The sequence below is a fragment of the Zootermopsis nevadensis genome, unplaced genomic scaffold, assembly GCF_977971745.1.
Source record: "Zootermopsis nevadensis isolate Lab colony 2312 unplaced genomic scaffold, Znev_1.0 Znev_ptg000003l, whole genome shotgun sequence".
In the NCBI taxonomy this organism is placed as follows: domain Eukaryota; kingdom Metazoa; phylum Arthropoda; class Insecta; order Blattodea; family Termopsidae; genus Zootermopsis; species Zootermopsis nevadensis.
This window is the reverse complement of record NW_028259135.1, coordinates 4037973-4061744: the sequence shown is the minus strand read 5'-3', so window position 1 is coordinate 4061744 and position 23772 is coordinate 4037973. Positions and strand designations below refer to the sequence as shown.

Sequence of the window (23772 nt, the reverse complement as noted above, 5' to 3'; positions counted from 1 at the left end):
CCCAGCGGGGGGGGGGGGCCGTTTCGGCTGAAGGCCTCTGCGGCTTGGGGGCGGGAGATCACTTCGGCTGAGGGCCTCCGTGATCGCAGGCGGGTCGTGCCCCTATTAAATTATACCATGGCATTCGCCTTACAACTGAGTAAAAGCACGGAAAACCTCAGTCAGGATGGCGCTCTGTAGTCTGAATTACTTTTAAGAATTCAGTCCGTACCGCGAAGAAAACACCCCACTTCACCTTTGAAAAGATCAACTGGTTAACACTGTTTAAGGAATTAATCATCCTTTATTCTGATAATTTTCAACCTTTTGAAGCAGAAAGAGAGAGAGAGAAGAGAAAGTGGGTGAGTTACGAAAGGCACTACTGTTATAAATGGGGGGGGGGGGGGGTTATAAATATGGTTTGGGGCTACGAAGGTTAACAGGCAGTGCCGCTCGTCCATGCTGGTATCGTTGTGTATTTCCATGTTATATATAGATGACAGCAGTAACGCCTAAGAGTACCAACGTACACGAAACGCCTGTCAAGATGTACCTATGCTCTCTGGTGTAGATGCTAACTCATTAAGTGTGTGGGAACTGTTCAAATGGTATTTCGAAGCGGGCAAGATAAGTGGAAATTATTGTTTGGTAGTTATGAGGGAATTACGTTTTTACATGTATGCTACTGTAGAGAACTGTACGAGCTATATTCTGAATTAATGACGGGTTATGTGCAGAAGCTGTTTTTAAATCAAGAGTGAAGAGGTTAGAAACGAAAACGTTAGTAAATCCTAATATAATCTGATATTTAGTATCTTCATTATGCTCAACAGATCACACTCTATGTCCGAGTTTCCTGTTTCAAAACTAGTCAGAACTGAAGAACTTAAACATAATGATTTAGGACAACCTTTGATCAAACATTATAGTTGTGAACAAATATTATACGGTACTGACAAAATCAAAATTGAGCGGATTGTTCAGGAAGTTCGTATAACTACTGATAATATTTCAAGTTGGAATTCTTGGGCAGTGAAGTATGAGAGCCCAGTATCTTCACTGAAGAATTTCTGTGAAGACCAGAATAAGCAAAGTCAAGAGAATCATCATGAAACCTTCTATCCAGTGGAAAGGAAAAATGATAATGTAGCAGGATCAAAAGCTCTCCTCAGACCATTGAGATTACCACCAAGTAATTCGACAGGCCAAAGAAAGGATTCGGTGTTATTTGTGTTCCTACCAATCATATTTATAGTTGCATCTGTTATAGCATGTACTTCAGTGTATTTGGCTTCATATCAGAGAGTTTGTAAGTTGACGTTGGATATAAATGCTGTGAAATCTGTACTTGACAGTAGTTTGTTTGGTCAGGAGGATGTAATTTATAATATGGTGTCCACTTTACAAATATTCTGTAGTACCAAAGAACCAGGAATTGTAATAATGGCACTTCTTGGGGGAACAGGTGTTGGTAAGTCTTATACCACCTCAATTATATGTAACCTTTTTCCATGGGGAAAAAATGTTCAACATTTTGTCCTGCCATTTCGTTCCAATTTATTGCCTGTTTCTGATGATTATGGAAAGTTCTCTTCCTGTGGTGACAATCTGGTTGTAATGGATGGTTTGGTACCAAGTGACGTGGATGATACAATAAAGTTTCTTCACAACCTAATGAATCATAGTAAGGAACATGGTATCAGAGTTATTGTTATTCTTGTGTTCAGTAGTGAAGTTCAGAAGATGATCTTGGAGGGTTATGGAAACTTAAAACACGAACTTCAAGTTAGTAAACAAAAATTAAGCAGTGCTTTCCAAGATGCTGGATTAGATGTCAGTTTGATCACTTTTCAACCTCTCCAAAGGGAACATATTGTGATGTGTATTAAAGAAGCTCTAAGTCAGAAAGGGATTTTATGGTCAAGTACTGAGATAGAACGAGTCATGGTCCTCTTGCCTCAGGACACTGGATGTAAAGGAGTTGCAAGCAAGGTTCAGCTATTCATCACTTCTGATTGAAGGGATATCTAGATTAGGATCTCAAAATGTGTTTAATTGAAAGTGGTTACTGAACATTCTAATAAACACACAAGATACATGTTTACATTTGAAATGGAATATGAAAATTTCTCAAAATGTTTGAGTCTGTACAAATAATCAAAATCTGAACAATGTAAAACCATTTTCTTTGTAGGTGCTAGACTTTATTGCATAGAAAGTGTTTGGATTAGCATCTTGTGAGTAACAATGTTGAACATGCTGAAGATTTAAAGGGTTTATTGTTTGGTGTAAAAAATTCTGTTTTATAAAGGAAAATAGAAATACATTTTGGAAATGTTTTTTAATATGTAAAATTAGTGTTATTCTCTGTTGATTACCTATTCAGTTTTAATCATTCTGCACAATGCATTTTCCATGTACTTGTAATACCACATTACCATGTTATATGAAAGACATGGAAACATATAAAAGATTGTAAATGCAGTTTGAGAATTACAAAGATTTAAATGTAATGTTGGACTAACTGGTTACTGAATATTGGGATTAATTAAAATAAAGTTGTAAGAAAACTCTTCAACAATTTGTTTTATATTCTGCTTGTTTGTTTAATTGATTGAGAGTTTTATTATTGTACCTTTGAAAAACACTGTGAAATAAAGTGCTACAAAGACATCCATACAGTATATTTATTACCTGATATTCAGGATGTCTGATTGGAAGATACAGATTTTTTTACAGTTGTTTAAAGGTTGCCTTTTTAAATTTCTTCTCATGTATCCCTTTTATTCGTAGTTTATTTAATGGTGCTTTCACTTGCAAAGACTAGGATAGTGCCAAATGACAAAAGGGTTAATGAATTGGAAATGATATGGAATGCAATGGTCATAGCCTATTTAAGGCACTATCCTGGAATGTGTGAGGAGCAACAAATTAAAACAATGAGGAACTCCAGGATATTCAGTTCTTGAAACTAGAACTTCAAGCAATTCTAACTCTTCAAAAATTTTCCATCTGGTTGATTTAATTCTGCCTAAATCACTGTATCTACTTTGAAACTCTTTAAAGTACATCCTCATTGACAGTTAATTAATTGTATAAAATCAGGCAGGCAAGGGGAAACCACCTGATTATATTCCCAAGAGAGTGCTTCATGGATGGATGATTCCAACCCATGAAGTGCCACCACGCCCTGTTAAGGGTGAAGGACAGAGGAGGAGGGACATTTAAGCAAGTGTGGCAGTGTTTTTCTACCTTTGGGATGTATACAGCTTGCTATGGTTTTTTGTATCTCTCTGCCCATTGAAAAAACAGTTGTCACCTACATTAAATGCTCTATTCAATTTTAACTCAATAAATAATTAAATTAAAGTAACAATTTCAGAAAGAAAATTATGGAGTTCATAACAAAATTAACATGAAGTATCAAGTGATCATTTATAAATCAGTGTTCCATGAGCTAGTATAAAAGGTTAATGCAACTGTAGGTCTAGAGAGACTGAGAACCCTTGCAGTGTAATATTAACATTTCTTTCTAATAAAAATTTGTAAACAATTAATAATGGTGAACTGCTAGTAGAAGCGAGAAATTTTATACCGAACGAACATATAATGGGGCCACCAAGAGTTAACCTTAATTGCTCATGTCATATCAGACACATACACTGTACATGAACATGGCCCGAATAACATTTGAAATCTCGAAGCACAATTCAACATGCCGCCACAAGGCACAGTTCAAGTATCCTATCTGAGTACATTGAGCTCATATGCAGAAATTAGAGAAGGCGCCCATTTTTTCTCTGGGTTTTAATTCCAATATGCATTACTAAAAATAAAACTGCTTATTTATTATGAAAGCTCTGGTGTATAATTCATAACAACGAAAGGAAAATTATCGGGAAAAAAACAATTATTCAACTGAAAGTAGTCCCATATTGGTTACACTTGGTTAATATCCGTTGAACATAGTAGTATTCATTCCACAGAACGCGCCTAGCGATTCCTTTCACGAGAGCTGGAAATATATTTATTCTTTGTCTTGGGTTATTCTATGGAATGTTACTGAAATGCTTGATGGCGTTTCTGAAAGTAAAATGGCGTCTTAGTTTTACGGAAATTTGAAAAAGTGTGAATTTAATTTTGCTAACTCATACATTTTCTCGTAAGATACTGTATCGCATCAAGGTAAGATTGATTTGCGGTTTCCATTAACGCCTTTAGGCGTAGGAGTAAACTAAGTAGAAACGAGATTAGGTTGCGTTAATTAAGAACAATGCTCAGTTCGGAGGACTATGACCACATTTCAGGTAGATGTGTTTCAGAATTGTGTCAGGTGTAATGTAGTAAGAGCTGTTGCAGGTTAGGAGTAATTAATTTTTCAAAATAACTTGTTTTGTGTGGTGAATGTAATATTTAACGTTTGTTCGGATATATGATACGGTAAGACTGTTATTGTAACAAGTTACAATAAGCTTGCTAACTTTTCTCATGACAGCTTAATTGTAGAATAACGTAGTGGTGTTGTATCTGTTATAAAGGTCATTTACTCTGGAATACCGTAAATGCATGGAATATAACCCCACATTAATATTTAACATTCCTCTTCTAAGACGAAGGTATTTGAGTAACACTTTTATAATTTGTTACATATTATATAAGTAAAATATAATTGATTGGTGGAGATTGTAATGTGTGCATAATATTAAACACAGTTTTGTGGGGTAGATATTTATTCAGTATATAGCTGTATTGAGCTTCATGTGGTATTAAAAGCTTTAGTGGGCATGGTTTAAATCGTTTATTTCAACAGTCAGTTTTTTACAGTACAGCACACCCCAAAACAAACACAAATTCTTTGATTTATACCTTAACCCTTTTTTGTAACACATGTGTATGTTGTGAAAGTTCATAACCTAAAGTTACTTTCACCTCTTTGTAAAAGCTGTTATTGAAGGAACTTGTACAAAAGTTTTGTATTTGTCAGAAATTATTTCTGTATTACACTTTGAAAAGGGAAATTTGGTCACTTTCAAATATAGTTATGCAAAACCTGTACTATTACAGAAAGAAGACATGCCTAAATATTCTTATCCAGAGTAATAATACAACTTAGCATTGAAATGAACTCCACTTCTTTTGACTGAAGTACATGGTCAGTGTTATTGAATTATATGTAACATAACATAGGTTAACATAAGGTGGTTCATATTTCTACTTATTCATCTCTTTGTCAGCCATCATTTTGATTTCTTTAACCTCTTTTTCTTGGAAGCCAGAAATGTTTTTCCTGTAGAATTAATGAAAGGTGCATTCTCAGAAAAATTTGTGAAGAACAAAACTACTTTTCTTTTGTGAGAACAGTCCATATAAATGAGTAAAGATGGCATTTCTTTTGAAATTATAGTCTTAAAGGAATTGAATCGAATTTATATACTGTCATTTTAACTATACTATTTTCATGGAGCAGTACCTTTCTTGTGAACTGAATAGTCACTTGAGTAATTATAAAGTTCTTTGATTTTTATTGAATCAAATGGTTTATTACTTTGTGTACAAGTGCCTACTACTAGATCTTTTCAAGAACCATTTGAATTCAGTCCACGTTCACACACACATATGCACACCATGTTCTTAATATTCACCATCAAACTATCCTTCCACCCATGCCTGTCTTCCAAGTGTCTCTTAGATATTCCAACCTAATTTTTTTATGCAGTGTTTTTAAAACGTGAACTTGTTGTTAGCAGTTACATTGGTTACTGTAGATTTTGATTTAGTAAATTTATGTTAAGATGGTCACATTTTATATTTTAAATAAAAAAAGAAGTGATTGTGAATGGTGTTTTCAGAAACTAGTAACTAAAGCACTGTTCTGTTTCCTTTTATGAAGATGTGTGCAATTGCCACTCTTTTTCATAAAGAATAAGTTTTTATTTATAAACAGGATGAATATGTATTTTAAAAGGGAAGCCTATGTCTCACAGCAGCATTTGATAAAACTGTGGGTATGGGGTCTAGAAGTAATTTCAAGCAAAAAATGTTAATACTACATAGGTTCTATTTCCATCCATGGTAGTAAGCTGCACACAAGAAAAAATAAAGAGATTAATTTATTGCCACATTCAATGTGATACATCTTGTGAATGTTCAAAAATGTCTACCATCATTTTGAATGCACAGCATTCATTTCAAAGAAGAATTTGCTGCTTGTTCAATTATTTCAAGGTGTTCTCATGTGCAAGTGGCAGCATCTATAATCTGATGCAGAAGTTCCTCTCTTGTACTTTGGTCCTGTAGGTCGTCTAGACATTAGACCACATGAAATTAAATTAAATGAGGTTAGGTCCAGAGATCTCAGGTGCAAAGGTATTGGACCATGATGACCAGTCAAACCATTTTTGTAATGCTGATTCAAATAAGCTGTAACTTGTTGATCAAAATGTGAAAGTGCCCCTTCGTGCTGAAAGAAGATACTGCATATGTCTCTAGGGGCACATATTCCATTAAAAGCAGCAGTGTATTTATGAGGAAGTAAAGATTTATCAGCAGTTGAATAATGTTCCATCAGGAATGGTCTTGTCAGATGATCCTCATTTGCACCGCACCAAATAATAACTGACGATTGTCATTAAAGTGCTCTGTCAATGGTACTGTGAGGATTATTGGTGGACCACAAGAGAGAATTTCAGCTATTCTTAAAACATTTGCAACTTAGCAATAGGAGGGAATAGGACAAATGTTATAGTAGCATTTCTTATACAGAATTACCTTCCACATTTCCTCTGTGTATGGCAGACTGGTTGTGAAGATTCTAAAGTCCAAACCACTTTTTAAAATTTAATTTTTTAAAAAAAAGCACATTGGTATAAATGTGGGATTCTAGACCACCTTCAGATATATATTCCACCAAAAATTCTGTAATCTTGGAGTGTAATTGTTAACAATACATATTGAGCTAATTTTTGTAAGTGGATTGATGATAAACAGTTACATACTTTTGTTCATGTAAGATGTTTTTTTTCACATTTATCTAGTATTATGATACAAAATTAAGAAATAGCTAGTTAATACATCAGTGAAAGTGCTTTTGTTGCAAACATATTCATTTGTGAAATTCAGTATGCTTTTCCAGTCTTCTTTCTTTGCTGCATTGAATGTTAATGTTTTGCTGCACCATTTAAATTCACTGTATTCTGAGAGTACCCCATCATTTAGCTTTACCATAAAGGAATAGGGGATTTAAAACCCAATGTTATGGGGTTGCCACTGAACTTATGGATTTTACACTAGTGGTATGCTGCTGTTATAACCAGATGAACCATATGTAAACCATGATGTCATGACTGATAAAGAATTTAAATGCCCTGTTTACTATATTACATGGCAAAATGTTAAGCTCTGCAGGTTACTTATAATTTGTGTTAGATGAAGCAAAGGGTTACTAAAGATTGAAATGAATTAAGACAACTGCAAAGCATATGTGAAAATATTTTTTAAATAATGGCAATAATTATTTTGTAAGACTTGAGGTTCTCACAGCGGTGAATATGAAGATTTCTGTCTTCTGGGTTTTTGCGCTGTGTAGTCTGGTCGATGTTAACCAACGTTTCAGAGGTCATACTGCCTCCGTCATCGCCCTGATGACGGAGGCAGTATGACCTCTGAAACGTTGGTTAACATCGACCAGACTACACAGCGCAAAAACCCAGAAGACAGAAATCTTCAATAATTATTTTGTTTCTGATTGCAGTGTCTAGTTCAGCATCCAGTGTTTTGTTGAACAGCAGTCTTCAAGTTCAGAGAGGGCCTCTATCATACAGTAGTTGTGAATCTGATTCAGTGCATTGTTTATCAAATACATTTAAATTTAAATTCAAATGGGGTTTCTAATGTTTGAATAAACTTGCTATGCTAAGATGTCACAATTTTATGAAGTGGTGAATGGGCCCACCACAGTTGAGGAACTGCAGCAGTTATGCCCAAATTTACATGTGGATGGTGGAAATATCCAATACATCATCAATCAAGATGAAACTGCCAATATCCAATACCAGCATCAGAATCATCAGGTTATAGGCATTGATCAACATACTGGAGCAGCAATTCAGCTGACTGCCTATCAGCATCACCAACCACTTGTAGTAGACAACCATCAACAACAGTAAGTGGGGCATGTTAATTTGTTTTCAGTGTGCATTAGTTTGCTGAGACTTTTATGAATATTTTTTAATTATAACACTTTTTATGATGAGTTTCCCAAAATACAACCATTTGATGTATTGGGTCATTGACGGTGGCTGAGTGTTGTGATGATACAACTTTTACATTGCTTGATCAGTTTAACATATTTTGACCAAATTTTGTAATATGAATCCTAGTTACTGATATTGTGTTTCCATTGCTGAGAAATTGTGTTCAGCAGCACAGCAATCAAATCAGTCTGTATTCAGCGATTGATGTCACCAAGGATAATGTAATAATTCATAATCTTTTATGAAGATGGATGTCTTTCAGGTTGTTGCACTACACGTAGTCTGGCCAACTTATCATAGGTGCTTGCTGCCATGAGGACCTGAAATCACACAGACTCTTTTAGTTCTGTTCTTTTTCTTTGTATGTATTTGCGCATATTTATTTCTTCATCTCTCAGAGGCGTGTATGTTCTCGAGACTGCCGACCACGGCGCCCAGGCGGCTATTGCAGTGACTGATGTTCAGCAGCAGCAAGAACAGCAACAGCTTCAGCATCAAGTTCAACAGGTTCAGCAAGTTCCTGCTCCAGTACCTGCTCCTCACTTCCATCCTCAGGCACAGCCACAGCAACAGTTTCACCACCACCTCCACCAGCAGCAGCAGCAGGTGGCACAGACATACTACAACAATATGCCGATGACTAGGCAGGCACAGGGAAATGGGTTGACTCTAGCAGATGCTGCTGCTCTCATGCCTCAAAGACAGAGCATGCAAGTTGCAGGTGATGGTCCTATTAATTTATGTGTTACATGAACCGGGCAGAAGTAAGAAAATTACCAGAACATAGGACTACCATTTACTTATTACAGTCAAACGGCTGGTATTGTGAATATTTTTTATTGGAAAGTTTGTTGTAACAACAAGTGTAATGAGAATTCTTAAACAGGTAGAATCCTTGTTCATATCTTTTGAAAATTGTGGTCCTCATGTGACATTTCACCATTGATACTGAATTTTGATAATTGACAGCGTAGGTTTTTTGGGGGAGTTACGAAAAGAAGCATATTCAATTTATAACTGCTTCTGTTTGTGTCATGATACTGTATACTTTGTTTCTGGGTATTGTATGTTGTATAAATATTGATATATTTCCTAAAAATTACCTACATTGATTGCTATGCATTCGAGTAATGGGTTAAGGTAAGTACCAAGCTTGTGAATTTTGAATTTTCTGTAAGTTACACTTTCACACAATTTACATCATTTATCATCAGTCTCCACAAATGTGTAGATAGGGGTTCCACTGTACCTTGTGCTTTTTCTTGCAGTTGAAAATAATTCCACAGACCAGCATGCTCAGCTTGTAGCATATCAACCCACCAAAACTCCAGCGAGGTATATCAATAGATTAACACATTTACTAGAACATCAGCAGCAGCAACAACAACAACAACAGCAGCAGCACATGTTAAGTCACGTGCAAGCATCGAATAATAGTGCAATAACACTGCCACATGGTAGAAAGGTGAATACAGTTATTCATTTCTATAAATGTATAAGGCATGTTGTTGAAATATAAACATTTTCTTGATTTTCCAGGATGTAATTTTTAAGCATTTTCATAACTTAAAATTGCAGAAATGCACTTATTAATTTCACATTATTTGTCTGTCCACATGTAAAAATATGAGAACTGCTGAACAAATTTTTATAAAATTTGATATTGGGGAATTCTACAAGAGCTTGTCTTTGCATTGCAATTTTTGTGCATGAAAGTGGCAGTGAGAATCCCCAGACCAGTTCGGTTACCTGATGAGTACCCACATTGGAAATCCACAGTCATCTGTGTAAATTTGGGTAATCCTCCGTAATGCCATTATCCTGCCAGGCAACTCTGATATTATTGGTACCATTTGAAAAGTTCATATTCTGGCAAACACATCAGAACTGTTGTGCTGTGTGTACATTTCCTAACTTTCCAGTGACCTATCCACCAATTATACCGAGTTCTCACCGAGACAGTTGTGCATCATAAGAACAAAGTTGTGTGGTGCTCCATTGTGTTGTAAGTATGGTTTATTGAAATAAGCCTGATGTTGAAGGTTGAGCTTGACAGATGTTGAAGATGGTTATCTTCTGGGTTGTTGCTGCTCGTAGTCTGATAGAAGTACCAGACTACGTGGCACAACAACCAAGAAGGTGGCCATCTTCAGACTCATCGCCATGAAAACCTCAAATTCTACATTTGACAGATGTTCTCAACATTTCAAGATAGTACTGTCCTATTTAGTTTTATTAAATAAATAAGATATCTGAGGTTGATTTTGCTACTCACATTGTTCTATTTGGTTGCAGCTTGCATCCCTTTATGTGGTGCATCCAGGTTGGATCTAACAATTTTCATTCAATTTTGCATTCTGTACATTGCAGTGTGTTAAAGCTCTGATATTTTTGCTGCCTTGTTTGATGAACTTCCCCCTCATTTCAGTTTTAAGTACTGCTTTATAAGTCATCTTTCATACTGTAATCATGGTTTCTAACTAAATTTTATGAATAAGTCATGTACAGAAATACTATTTACGTACATGTGTACAACTTCATCTACAACTGTATAATAACTTCTTCAGTATTAAATTCATACCACACCAATTGAAATACAACTATAGAAACAATCCATATTTTAATTTTTTGTTGAATCATATGCAGAATGAATGTAGAAGATTGCTGAGTCAAAAAGTATGACTTTTTATTCCCATTAGTTACCTGATATCTATTTTTCAAGCAGACATAATGGTTTTGTATCCTTCGACAAATATTATTAGTATGATCTACGGTACACTTAGCATGGGAGGGACAGAAATACATTTACTCTAAAACTTGAAGAAAAGACACAGCTTCAGAGAGACAGTGCCTATGTAGGTGGCAGGATAATGTAAATGATGTAATAAAAGTTTATCTTAAAGAAATAGAATATGAGGATGTGGACTGGATTTATCTTACTCAGGATAAGGAATAGTGGTAGACTTCCGTGAACATGGTAATGAACCTAGGGTGCTATAGAAGGTAGAGAACTCCTTGATTATAGCTCAAGGTCTATGCTCTATGGAGTTAGTATGTCATTAACTGTTGGAAGCTGAAGCTCATAAAAATAACATACATTCACTTCCTGCCATGAAGAAACCACAACTTTTCCATTGGTCCTACAAATATGTGTTGATGTTGTTTAGGGAAGTAATATCTGTTTACTCTGGGAATCACATGAAACCCATAAATGCACTTTGTGGGAACGATGCAGAATTATTATTGTTAAAGTAGGTGGCATATATAGTTACCAGTTTATTTTAAAGGGTTAATATTTGTGGTTGGTGTTTGAAGCATTGAGAATTTTCAATAAAATGGTTATGGAAGTTTATTCAGGCCTTAAAGTTCTAGGGTCAGTTGGTAAATAAAACTTATATTTATATTTTATCACTTGTTTTATAGTAAGGGCCCTCCGTGCATTATTTTATCAAAATTAAGCAAAAGTGGCTAGAAACTGAAAGTCTGTAGAAGACAAAATCAGTTTTGAAGAATATTTGTAAGTGTTAAATATTTTCCTTCAACCGTGTATTTATGGTTGCTAATGCTAATCATCTGTTAAAGGTGTCTGTGGAGGATTGGCAATGCATGCAGGAACACCAGCAGCAGATGGCAGCCGCTGCTGTGGCAGCTAATCAGAATGAGAGGTCAGGAGTCATCACTTTAACTAGGCAAGAGACAGATGTTTCTCCTATGATGACTAACGTAATGCAGCAGCACAGGTATGTTGAAAATTTGATGTTTAAAATAATGTTTTCACATTGTATATGATTATAGATCTATCTAATGTGAGCATGTGACATCAGTTTCACACTATTGAATAGTGTTCTTTTGTAATTTCTTTCTGCTCCTGGCCTTTATTATCTTTTCTTCCTGTTTTCTCTTTTTTTCTTTATGGAATGATAAAAATTTACCATTATTATTGTAATTAATTTATGAACTTGTCATAAAATACAGTGGTATCCTATATTTACACTTAAGGGGTTGATGGAAAATTGTGTAAATTGTTAGAAAGTGTAAATGACAGGAAATACAAAAATCATACTTTACTCCACCTTTGCAGGAACAAAAGCCATTGAAATTGTTAAAAGGTTAGTAGGACTATATACATTCTGGTAATTTAAATATGAGGTTTTACTATATTTTTATCAGATATGCATTTAGAATAATAAGTGAGGGTGAATGTACTGAACTAAAGAGCTTTATACACCCTACTAGATTATTATTTATTTTTTCCAGCCCCCCCCCCCCCCCCCCCCCACGTATTCAGTAACTAATAGGTTTGAGGTACAGAGAAGGACTACTGTTTATTTATTTCTGTGTTACATTTCTTCATCTGATGTTGCAGTGGTAGTGGAATCTATGAAGACAATTTTGTGCTCCTTAGATATGTAGAAAGTGTTCATTTGATACAGGCCATTGCAAGTTCAGCGCCAAGAGTATGCTGGCCCCAGAAGAAATTTTGGAAAGGCTCGAATAAGAACACAGAATGCTCTGGTGACAAACAATACAATTCAAGCCATTGCATCCCCAACTGTGGATCATCATCATCATAATCTCCTGCAGCAACATGAGTAAGCATTGCTATAATTATACATTCTGTTTTAATTCAAATTATATTTGTCAGTGTACCTTTTAAGAGTGTTGTAGAAAGATATTAAAACATTTTGGCTTTCTTTTAGTTTATTAAATACTCAGTGTTAGTTGTGATTAAACAAAGTATTTTAGATTTGTGATTTAACAGTGCAAGATTTCTTTACATGAAATTTAGAATGATTTTACTCTTTGAATAAAATAGTGTTGCTGGTATGTTAAGTTAAAATGTTCATGGGCATGGGTTAATCATGTCTTGTGCCCTTCATATTTTTTTAACATTATATTTATTGTGGTATAATTCTAGCGGTAAGTTGTAATAATGGCAAGGAGTTGAATTATTTCGTTCATCTGATTGAGTATAGATTTATATTAATTGAATTTCTTAACATGATAAATTAAACAACTTTAATGAAACCTCAGTAATTATGTGTTGATATTCTTAAAAGTAGTTTATTTTCATAATACCAAAGATTAATATATGGAAATTTGTTTTTGTATGTAACTCTTCGGTTTTCACTTGAGGGAGGGAGAAAGAGAACAGTTTCTATACATAGCCCTGAGGAGAAAATTATTGACAGACGTTTTATTAATAACATGATTTACAAAACAGGGAGTATCATGGTTTTTGTCCTTTATCATGTATTATTATGATGATGATTAAGTTTATTTTCATGCTTATGTAAACTGAATTGTGGTTAGCTTTTATTAATTGACAAATAATAGATTTGAATTTAAAATAAGAGAACATCAGGATCAATTAGAGATGGAAAATTATAAAAAAACATTTTGAAATTATGTGCATCTTTGTGTTTCAGGTGTTGAAAGTAGATAAAAATGATAATTGTAAAATGCGAATGTGGAGTGTAAATTTGTTTTGCTGTTTTGCAATTACAGTAATGTGATATCTGTGGGGGATCAGATGGCCAATGTTCAGTCTCAGCACGCTTCAGAAGATGTTCTTCAACAGCAGCAGCAGCAACAGCAACAGCAACAAACTGGTAGCAGCACTCAAATACTGATTCTTCTACCAGATGGTAATCAGCAGCTGGTGAATTTGAATGTGCCACAAGGAAGCTGTTCTCTGAAGGAAATACTTGAACAGGTATAATGCATTTTATGGATACATGACCACAGTTTATACTGATATGAGTGAGGTATAGAATGTAAGAATATGTGAGTCGTGCAAATGTTTTTATTGAGCCATATATCTCCCACAACTTCGTTTTATATTTTGTGTTCATGTAGAGGAAGAATATACTCATTGCTTGCTTGTTTGTTTGTCATATATATATGATGCATGTGGTATATCTTTTGAATCGTGCATGTTATAAATTTTCAAGTTTGTTTTAAAATTATTAACATGATGTCCATGAAATTCACAGTATTTGCCTTCATGTATTGAGCCCTTAACCCTTCAGCATGGAGTGCCGAACATCGCTCGTCATGACGTAATCATCCCATGGCGTGGAGTGCCAAGCACTGCTCGCATAATGCGCGCTAAGATTTCTCCTTGTACGTAGCGACTGACCTTGTGGTTTATGTATTCTGGCTCCAGTAGCCGTGTAGAGAAAGAAGCTGGCTGTCGATTGATATATAACATGACTCTGACAGATCGATTTTACCAGTGTTTTTCGACTTTGAAATATAGATCGATTATTGAACTCAACTGCATTCAGTCTCTGCTCTGTGGCTCCCTCTATCGAAGACGAATGAAGTAATATAGTTACGGCTACGACAGCTGTGTACGACACATTGCAAGCTTTGCAACGGTATGTGATGTCAGCAAGCTTGGTATGAACGGACTTCTGTAGCACATATCTGCCGTCAGTCAGCCGCGATTATGGCTTCGAGTAGCAGACGTTTTTTGTCTCCTCAAGACATTGATAGAACTGTAGATGACCGAAGCATAGTGTGTTGTGAACATTTTGTTTAAAGTTTCACTTAAATTCATCAATTATTAGGGAAGTTGTGCCCATATAAGTAAAATGATGCACTTTCAAGCTCAAAATTAAATACCCAAGCACAGCACAGTATAGACTTTGGATTTAAATGCTCCCACGCTGAAGGGTTAATGTTCACAATATAAACCAGGGTTTCATAACCCGTAGGCTACATGCAGCCTGCCGTTGTGATTTGTACAGCTGACACATGTTTTTTAATACTGTCTCTCCCTTTGTAACAAAGAATACCTGATAATGGTACTAGAAATATGTGATATCAGAAAGCACAACATGTTAATATTGTGTGCTGCACTCCAGCTTAATGAAGAATGTAAAATCAAGAACTAAGACACATCTCAATGATGAACACTTGGAACGATGAATGTGAATCATTATATCAGAAATGAAATTTATACTGAAATATTAATCAAGCTAAATCAATGTAAAACATGTAAGTAATGACTGATTTTGTTAAAGAAATGTTGAGTATTAGGTGAATCTGTTTTTATAATAAGTTAGTTGCATTTTTAATAAATTTCCACAAAATTGTGGCCCACAAGTCGATAAGAAGGGGTGAATGTGGTCCTAGGTCTGAAAATGGTTGAAAACCTTCACATTGTATAGTAATTAGGAACATATGTACAGTGAAACCTCTATCCATCGTTCCCGGAACTATCGTTTTCCCGGATGCATCGTCCGTTTTGTTCGGTCCCGAATACATCCCATATAAAATAATGTTACATTTTCCCGCTTCTATCGTTCCTCGAACTATCGTTTTATCGCATCGATCGTTCAAAAATCTTAGTCCCGGCTCACAATTTTCCCGCAATGATCGTTTCTGAGAATTTAAAATGCTGGGTTTAGAGATAAATTAATACCGAAAGACGCATAATGTTTTTGGAATACACAGTAGCGGTAACCTGTTATGTCGCCCAACCAGCACATTCTTTTGGAATGAGGGTCAGGGGTGCAGGGGTGATAGTTGGAGTGAATGGCGGTGCTCATTGTCAGAAATTTTACGATTTTTAATTAGGGTGCACTCATATTTCATTCCAGCGATGCCAGATGGCATGTGCAGTGTGAATTTCTTCACAAATGCTTTTATTACAAGTACAAAGGAAAGGCTGGCGGCACTTTTCATTCTTCTGGTTCATCTCGTTTCCAGCGGTTCAGGTCTTCTACAGCTACGTTTCGTTGAGTTCGGCAGTAATAGTATTTCCATTCTTCCTGTTATTGTCCGCAAAGGGGGTTGGAGTGGTGAGGAAGAGGAAGACGACGAATGCGAGCCCGAAGCTTTGCCGAGTTTTGCCGAAGCACACGCTGCATTGGCAAAAGTGAAGTCGTTCTTTTATGCGCTTAATATTAGTGAACGTGACGAAGAAAACATTTTGAACGTGGAAAGTGCTCTGTTTGGTCTAAAACGTAAAGTTTCAACAAACCAGTTGTCCATTAAAGACTTTTTTTGGTAAAAAGAAGTAACTTTGAAAGAGAAACATTGTTTTTTTTAAATTTTTAATGCTTTCCCGCATCTATTGTTTTTATTTCCCACCCCCGCCGAAAACGATGCATCGAGGTTTCACTGTATAATGTAATTAGAAATAAAATATTAAAGAGAAGTAAGTGAACTGCACTAGAGGTGTGCACACACTTAACTGAAGTGATAATTCTTATTGAAAATGTGTTTTTTTGTTCAGGTTTTTAACAATCTAGCGACAACATGGCAGCTGGGTAAAATTTATCTTTAGGTTTTTTGGTGGTTGTAACTAATGAACCATTAGAGCAGATAGGTGAAATTTTGTTAGGAGATACCTACAAATTCTATTTAAAACAGGGTGATAATGTGGAACTTTTAGATTATATTTGCCAAATTTGTCATAGAATTTATGCTTGTGGAAATCATGCATTACTGTATAGTAATTCTCTCCAGTTTCTTGTCTTATCTAATGTGGTGAGAGTATATGTGTGTTTATAATTCAGGTTGGTTTACGTATGGATGGAAATGTAATAGTAAACAACTCGGAGACAACAGGCGAGGTTCCTTTGGAGCAAGCTGTTGTGACCTCAGTCAAAGCTGAGGAAATGCCAATAGAAAACCAGATACATCAACAACCAGACACCAAGCCAACTAGTGAAGAGATCTCTCAGGCAGGTGTAGCCTATAGTGAAATAACTATAAAAATGTCATTTGTTTATTTATTAAACTGCAGTTATGATAGACATTGTCAGTTGTTTTACATACATTTTACTTTGAAATGTGGTCTTCTGTGAAACAGTATGTTATACAGACATTCTGATGATATATGAAGATTGCATAGGTAACATTAATTCTAAAGAAGAATATTCAATCCTTTGAAGTACATATTATAGGAGCACTTCCTTAGATAGTTATGTGACGAGTTGGGAGCAGCACTACTTCTATGGCTATCCGGTCCGTATTCGGTCTATGGCCTCCTCAATTCTCCTCTTCCATTCTGTCCTCTGTTTGGTCCTTCTGTCCGAGGTAGAAGCAGCACTAGTTCCAGATAATATAGGATCCTAAATGGTCTCTGTATTCAAATTTTAAGTTAATGTTTTGTTGTAATATAAAATAGCATGGCAGCCAAATGAAGTCTACAGTTCTCCATTTGGTGCTAATAATGAATGGAGGTAGGAACTTGTTTACACAGACGTCATAAATATGCAAGCAAATTTTGTGTAAACAGTGTTTCTGTATTAAAAATTTCAAGCATGATGGTGGTGGAGAAACGTACAGTTATGTCTGGAAAATGCAGATACTTGAAATCTTGACAGCAGTAATGTGTTACACATTGTTCACAGTCTGAGGTATAATTGAAAGCATTATGTTTCAGGAGTTTTCTATCTTCCTGGGGCTTCTCTGATGATTTATTAATATACCATCCCAAAAATTAGAAAGTCCCTGGTTTGGTTTAAGCTGTTACCACTTATCTTAAAGTAAAAAGTCTGTCAGCATAATGATAGCCAATCATTGTAGACAGCAGCAGAACACCAACTCTTGAAATGTCATAGACTGAAAATGAAAACAGATGTCTAACATAATATTGATATAACAAATTGACCATTGCCACAACTTTCAGAGAACCATTAGTGAGAAACTATAGTTGCATATTTTATGCACTGAAGTAGGATATTGAGTTGTATAATTGTTAGTTTATAATTATGTCAGCACATTTAAGGTGAGTAGATGTAAATTCTTTCCAGAACTCGTTGCAGTCCTGAAATTTTATTGGTTATGTTCTCAGGAGAATGCTGTATCATCCAGTGTTGCCCTTGGACAACCAGAACAAAGCACTGCATGCTTACCAAACACTGGAGAAACCATGTAAGTTATTCATTGTTTCCTCTGTCTGTTATAGTTTATCCCATAATGTTTTTTGACAGATATGAAGTGTTTGAAGAGGGATGGTAGGTCAGATATTGCTGAAACTTGAAAATTGGACAATTTTTTTTTTTTCAACTGAAATAGTTTTTGTAAAAGTGATATAAGAGAAGACTTTTTCATGTTTATTGTTAACCCCTTAAGTGGGCTAAGCGCATAAACTTTGCCCCACTTAAGGGGTTAATAAAAAAAGAGCAGATGTAGCTCAGGCAGTATAGTGACTGACTGCGGTTCGATCCCTGACAGGGTCAGAGGATTTTTCCTCTAGCGTCTGTGTCCAGATTAGCTCTGGGGCCTACCCAGTCTCCTGTCCGATGGGTACTGGTGTCCTTTCCCAAGGCTAAAGTGTGGCCAGGACACGACACTGACCACTTGTTTTGTTTTGTGTGTACTTTGCACATCTATAAATAAATTTTTTTATATTGATTCAACATAAGGAAGTACTGCATGCACTCATTGGAACAGCCTGTGGTCTTTTTATCGACCACTGCTGCCTACTGGTACTGTCAGTTTTGCTTAGAATGTCCTGAAGGCTTGACCACACAGTGAGATAATTGCTACAGATTTATTTGTTGAATTTGTCTGTTATATTTGTTTATTGTTTTTGCATCAGTGACTTTAATTTGATAATGAGATTCGTGTTTTCACAACTAGTAGGAACATTACTGCCACGTGTGTATCTTAGTGGAAGGTGGTGGTGTTTATTTACTCCAAGTCTCTAGCATTATGGGATGAGGAATAGTTGCATGCTGTGCAAGACATTAAATACTTCTGAAATTTTTTATATGGTGTATGAATGCAATATTATATACTATCTGTGGAATGTGAAAGTCTTTGCATTGACTTTAACTCTGAGAATTTAAATTTTCAATCACCATTGCCATGGCACATTTATGGGTCTGATTGATTTGAAAACTTGGAGGGAAGAGGTCTATTGGATTTCTTGGATGTAGACATGAGGATCATATTACAAAAATCATAAAGAAGTAGGATGTAAGGATGGAGACTGAACTAACTTGGCTCAGAATAGGGACCATCTTTTGGTTATAAGGATGGATGCCGATCTTGTGATGACAAATGTGTTAATTTCCATCTTCATGGCCTGTTATATGGCATAATCTTGATCGTTTTATTTTAACATTGAACTTTATCATCAGTTTTATCGCCTGGCTCATTCACAGCCAGGCAGACAGTTAATTTTTAAGTAACAAGTTATGTTTCTGTTGCTTTTTATGTTAACCTCATCCCACTAGAAGATCCTTACACAGACTGACTTTGCTGATATTACATTTTAATGTACCATTCTAGCTCAACAGGGATGAACTCTGAGCAGATGATAATTTTTCTTTAATCACAGTACTGATACAGGATCCTTATATGATCTGTCATCAGTGTCATCGTTATATTTTTAGTTGCTCTAACACGAATTAAACGTAAAAAAAATATAGACACACAAAAGACAGGACAAATTCCTCTCTGTACAACTGTTAGCTTCTTAACAAGGACTCTGCTTCCTCCAGACATATACTGGGAAAAAGGATGTTCTTAAAAGTTGACTCTTGCTGTATCGTGTTCAAGAATGGGTGGCGGATAATATATATTATTTTTACTTTTTTATATTTATCCAGTATTGATAGTGGTGTAATGCATATTCTAGTGTAATGGTTATAATAGAAAAGGCAAGAAGAGCTGAGAATACTTTGAAGCAGCAAGAGTAAGTAATTGTACATGTTCTTTTTATCCTTAATACTATCATTCCTGTTGTTCTCTTAGCTTTCCCACTGAATTTGTCACAATTATTATCCAGTTATATTTGCATATTTATGTTTGTAGTCTTGTTGTTGTGATATGCTTCTACATTCTGCTGAATCAGGTATGGGTAAGGGTAATTGGTTATCATGAAACAGAAATCTGCACTACTTGCTGCTATCTGTCATATAACAACTCAGGAATGGCTGAACAGATTTTCATAAAATTTGGTATGGATCTTATGCTATAGGGGGCTACTCCAAACATGCACTTTTTAAATTTCTGCTGTCATCAATACCAATGTGACAATGTGAGAACTTGAGGTGGGAGGATGATTCTCCCTGGTGATGTAATTGCCAATGATCTTCTGCAATGACATCATTCTTGATAGCATTATTGCCCGTGATGTCTGTATGCATGTTCCACTTTGAGGAAGGCCAAATAGATTTTTATGAAATTTGGTATGGAGGTTATGCAGTTGGAGTCTGCTAAAACTCATACTTTTTAATTCCCTACAATCAGTAGTACCAACATGACAGATGCTCAGACTTTTGGGAGGATGATCCTCTTCAGTGAAATCATTGCCCATGATGACATCATCACAGGTGACATCAGCATCCAACCAGGCAGGCACCATAATCCCTACCCATGCAAATATCACTGACTTCTGGCAGCCATGTTACTTGTGCCATTTGCAAAGATTAAAGGTCAGTTTAAATGGTTATTTGAATACTAGGCTAGTATGCTAACCATTATGGGCATATTCTGTCTGTCACTCCCTTTGTCTGAAGAGGTTGTGCTGCCATCTCTTGGAGGCTATGTGAAGTATTCATGCTACCGTGGAAAAGGGAAGCTTTACACCAAAGAGATACAGCATCCAGTACAACTTGAGGCACAACGTGTAACACAAGACACATTTGAGAACTCTGTTAATCTGACAGTCTGGACCAAAGAGATGCAACAGCCAGCACTGGTGCAATTTTTTTACAACTTAATGTAACAGGGTGTGCCATGTCTGTCGCATTCTGCTTGCAATGTTGCAGGCATGAGAACCAGTGACAACAAAAAGACTAGTGTGAAATGGATGCATACTATGGGAAACTTGCATTTATTTCTGTAGTTTGCATCCTAATTTTATATAAATGGCCCAGCATATTTGCATAGTTTATGGAATGATTTCTTGATCATGCAGTACATTTCATTAAATTTATTGAGATATGTAGATAAATCTTGTGAAACTGCAAATGTGCTGTAGGTTAACACCTTTCTAAAATATAAGGATACACCCAGTGTTTCGTTTTGCTTCTAACACCATAATTATTCACAGCAGCCATAGATAACTACATGACATCCTCATTTTAGGAATACATTACACACACTAATTGCAAACATGTGTCATTGGTGAAGACTCGTGTGTCTGTTGTGTTGCTTTATCTCTGCCAATGTCATGCCACATGTTGTGTGTCTTTGGTGTAGATCTTGGACCCATATGAACTAATTTATATCATGCCCATAGAATGTGGCAAGAAGAATGCCTTGAAAGTAGTGTTTTATGGAGAGTACATTTTTCCAATCTCATTTGGTTTTAGACAATGCTGTGTAAACTAGCATAGTATGACCCATCATAGTTAACAGGAATGAACTGTAACCATCCTAACACACATACTCGCTGTTTCTTTATTGTAGCCACGGGTCAAACCCAGTGCCTGGCACTCGTGCGGTTACAACTTTGAATACTTCTGATGAGTGTGGAAGGGATATAAGGAAATTCTGATAATGGGTGTGGGTTTTGTCGGTGAGCAAGGGCCTCCAATTCTCAGAGAATATACTAGGAAGGCAGTGGTGGGGTTGATGTTTTCGCGAAGGATGCGAAATCTCTTGCCTTGAGCAACTAAAGACGACACTGTGGTGATCTTAGAGATGTTCACTTTTATTGCCGCTTGAGACACTGATGCACAACCAATTACACTTATTGCAAGGCAGCACGATGTTTTGGCTGTTTGTCTTTGTATATAAAATTTAAAGTACGAGCAGAACGTGTCTGCACGACTTGAAGAACGAAACTTGAGAGAGCCCGCAACAACACAATCGCTCTATAAATACCCCCGCAACTCGTAACTGTTCTTAAATTTTGAATTGAATACGGCAATCCGATTCGTCCCTCCAAAATCACCCCATAACAGCAGGAACGCGCCTAAAAGCCATATTCAAATTTCATTGGTCAGTTGCAGTGAGGTGAAGGTTGTAGAGCAACCATCATTCCACATCTGGAAAGGTTTAAGTACTCACTTTGTAAACAACTTTTAAGATTGAGAAATCTTTGTTTAATTCTTGTTCCCTCTAGACGGAATGTCGGGAGGAGAGACATTCAAGCGACTGAGTGTTGCCACTCTCTTCCAATTTAGTACATTTAACAATGCTAAAAATTAATAAAATCACTCAAATTTGGATGAAGTAAGGCGTACCAAATATCATCTAATCACACCTCCTTTGTTTATATCCAGATTAATATGCTAAAGCCTGGTTTTCTCCTCATCTCAAGTTTCAGCCCGTTGGGAATCAAACTATGAACTTGGACTGGCACAGAACCTCTTTTGTGTTGAATGGGAATACAATTTATTGAAGCATTATCTTTGCAAATCAAATTGAAAGTACAAAATTTATAAAATTTATTTTACAAACTAAATTAAGTATGAAAACATCTTCATGGTGACTGAAGCCACATTCCTGTCAAATGCACCTGCACAGAACTGACTGCCTGACTTCAGACTCCTGCCAAATACAGACTCTACCAGACCTCCCAATGCCTCATTTTTATTTCTTGCTAACAGTGTCACCATTGTCAGAACTTAATCTCAGTTGTTTATATGTTTGTTTCCCCCCCCCCCCCCCCATCACATGTTCAGTGCACTTGTACAGTCAAGTGCAACAGACATTGGCTGTTAAGTCAGGAATAGACTAGAAAGAGGAGTATCGCAGTAGAAAAGAGTGAGGAGAGCCAAAAAGATATGTAGGTCTGGGAAAGAAATATAAGCGAAAGGATGGAATGAGGTAAAGACAGGTGGGGATAATGGAAAGAAAGAATAGAGAGTAATGATGGTAGGACCAACATGGGAGAATAATAGGGGAGAAATAAGGAAATGAAAAGAAGAGAATGCGCAGCTAAGAAATCATTGGCAGTTGAATTTAAACAGGCTCTTACACTTGTATTCTCATATATAACTCAGTTCACCTCTTTTCTAATGAAGCTGTAAGAAATATAAAACTGTTGGTTTAATTTGAGTAGTGTAAAAGTCATTATAAACCTGGAGTTTATTTGCCAAAGTGAATGGAAATTGTTATACTTTACCAAGATTCAAGTTCAGAACCACCACGTTTGATAAATTACTTGAAGTACAATATATAGATGGTAGGAGTTTTCCTGTACATAGAAATTTTTTTATATGCTTTCAAAGGGCTTTTCTGTTGTACATTGTAACACATATTTATGTTATTTTGTAGATGTGTGTACTGCATTTTTATGAGGATTATTTGTTCATTCATTCTTATTTTGTAAATGGCTTTGGCAGCTTATATACTGTAATATGAACAACTGAAATTAAGTAAAGAACTCATAGTGTAAGAATGTTATATCCATATGCACTTTGGTGCATTTGCAATGAAAAGTTGCAGAAACATGTGTTTGGACTTCCTTGTGTGTCTACAAGTGAAAATTTTAGAGGCGGTGAATGGTTATTCATGAAATGTTATAATGGGGAGTGTACTAAACTTTGTTGGTACTTTACAGTTTTGATTAAAATTGGACATCAGTAATGAACAATTCGTATGAAAACCTATGTGC

At 35.9% G+C, this 23772-nt stretch overlaps 2 protein-coding genes across 5 annotated transcripts in view; both read left to right on the top strand.

Moving 5' to 3' along the window:
• The first annotated feature begins 392 nt into the window (after positions 1 to 392).
• Positions 393 to 2652, top strand: LOC110838230 (torsin-2A). The gene has a single exon (XM_022081242.2). It carries the CDS (start codon positions 802 to 804, stop codon positions 1996 to 1998), a length of 1197 nt encoding a protein of 398 aa, XP_021936934.2. The 5' UTR covers positions 393 to 801; the 3' UTR covers positions 1999 to 2652.
• Positions 2653 to 4008: 1356 nt separating this feature from the next.
• The window catches only part of LOC110838211 (uncharacterized), a 49437-nt gene continuing 29673 nt past the window's right edge, over positions 4009 to 23772 (top strand). The window contains exons 1-9 of one of the 4 annotated variants that reach the window (XM_022081208.2): positions 4009 to 4164; positions 7730 to 8140; positions 8630 to 8952; positions 9500 to 9696; positions 11814 to 11971; positions 12665 to 12823; positions 13740 to 13947; positions 16763 to 16930; positions 18046 to 18125. In XM_022081208.2, the coding sequence (XP_021936900.1) occupies positions 7896 to 8140; positions 8630 to 8952; positions 9500 to 9696; positions 11814 to 11971; positions 12665 to 12823; positions 13740 to 13947; positions 16763 to 16930; positions 18046 to 18125 (1538 nt within the window). In that variant the 5' untranslated portion in view covers positions 4009 to 4164; positions 7730 to 7895. Of the gene's footprint in view, positions 4165 to 4298; positions 4420 to 7729; positions 8141 to 8629; positions 8953 to 9499; positions 9697 to 11813; positions 11972 to 12664; positions 12824 to 13739; positions 13948 to 16762; positions 16931 to 18045; positions 18126 to 23772 lie in introns of those variants that run through there. The other 3 variants (XM_087340057.1, XM_022081206.2, XM_022081207.2) reach the window with 3 other exon arrangements.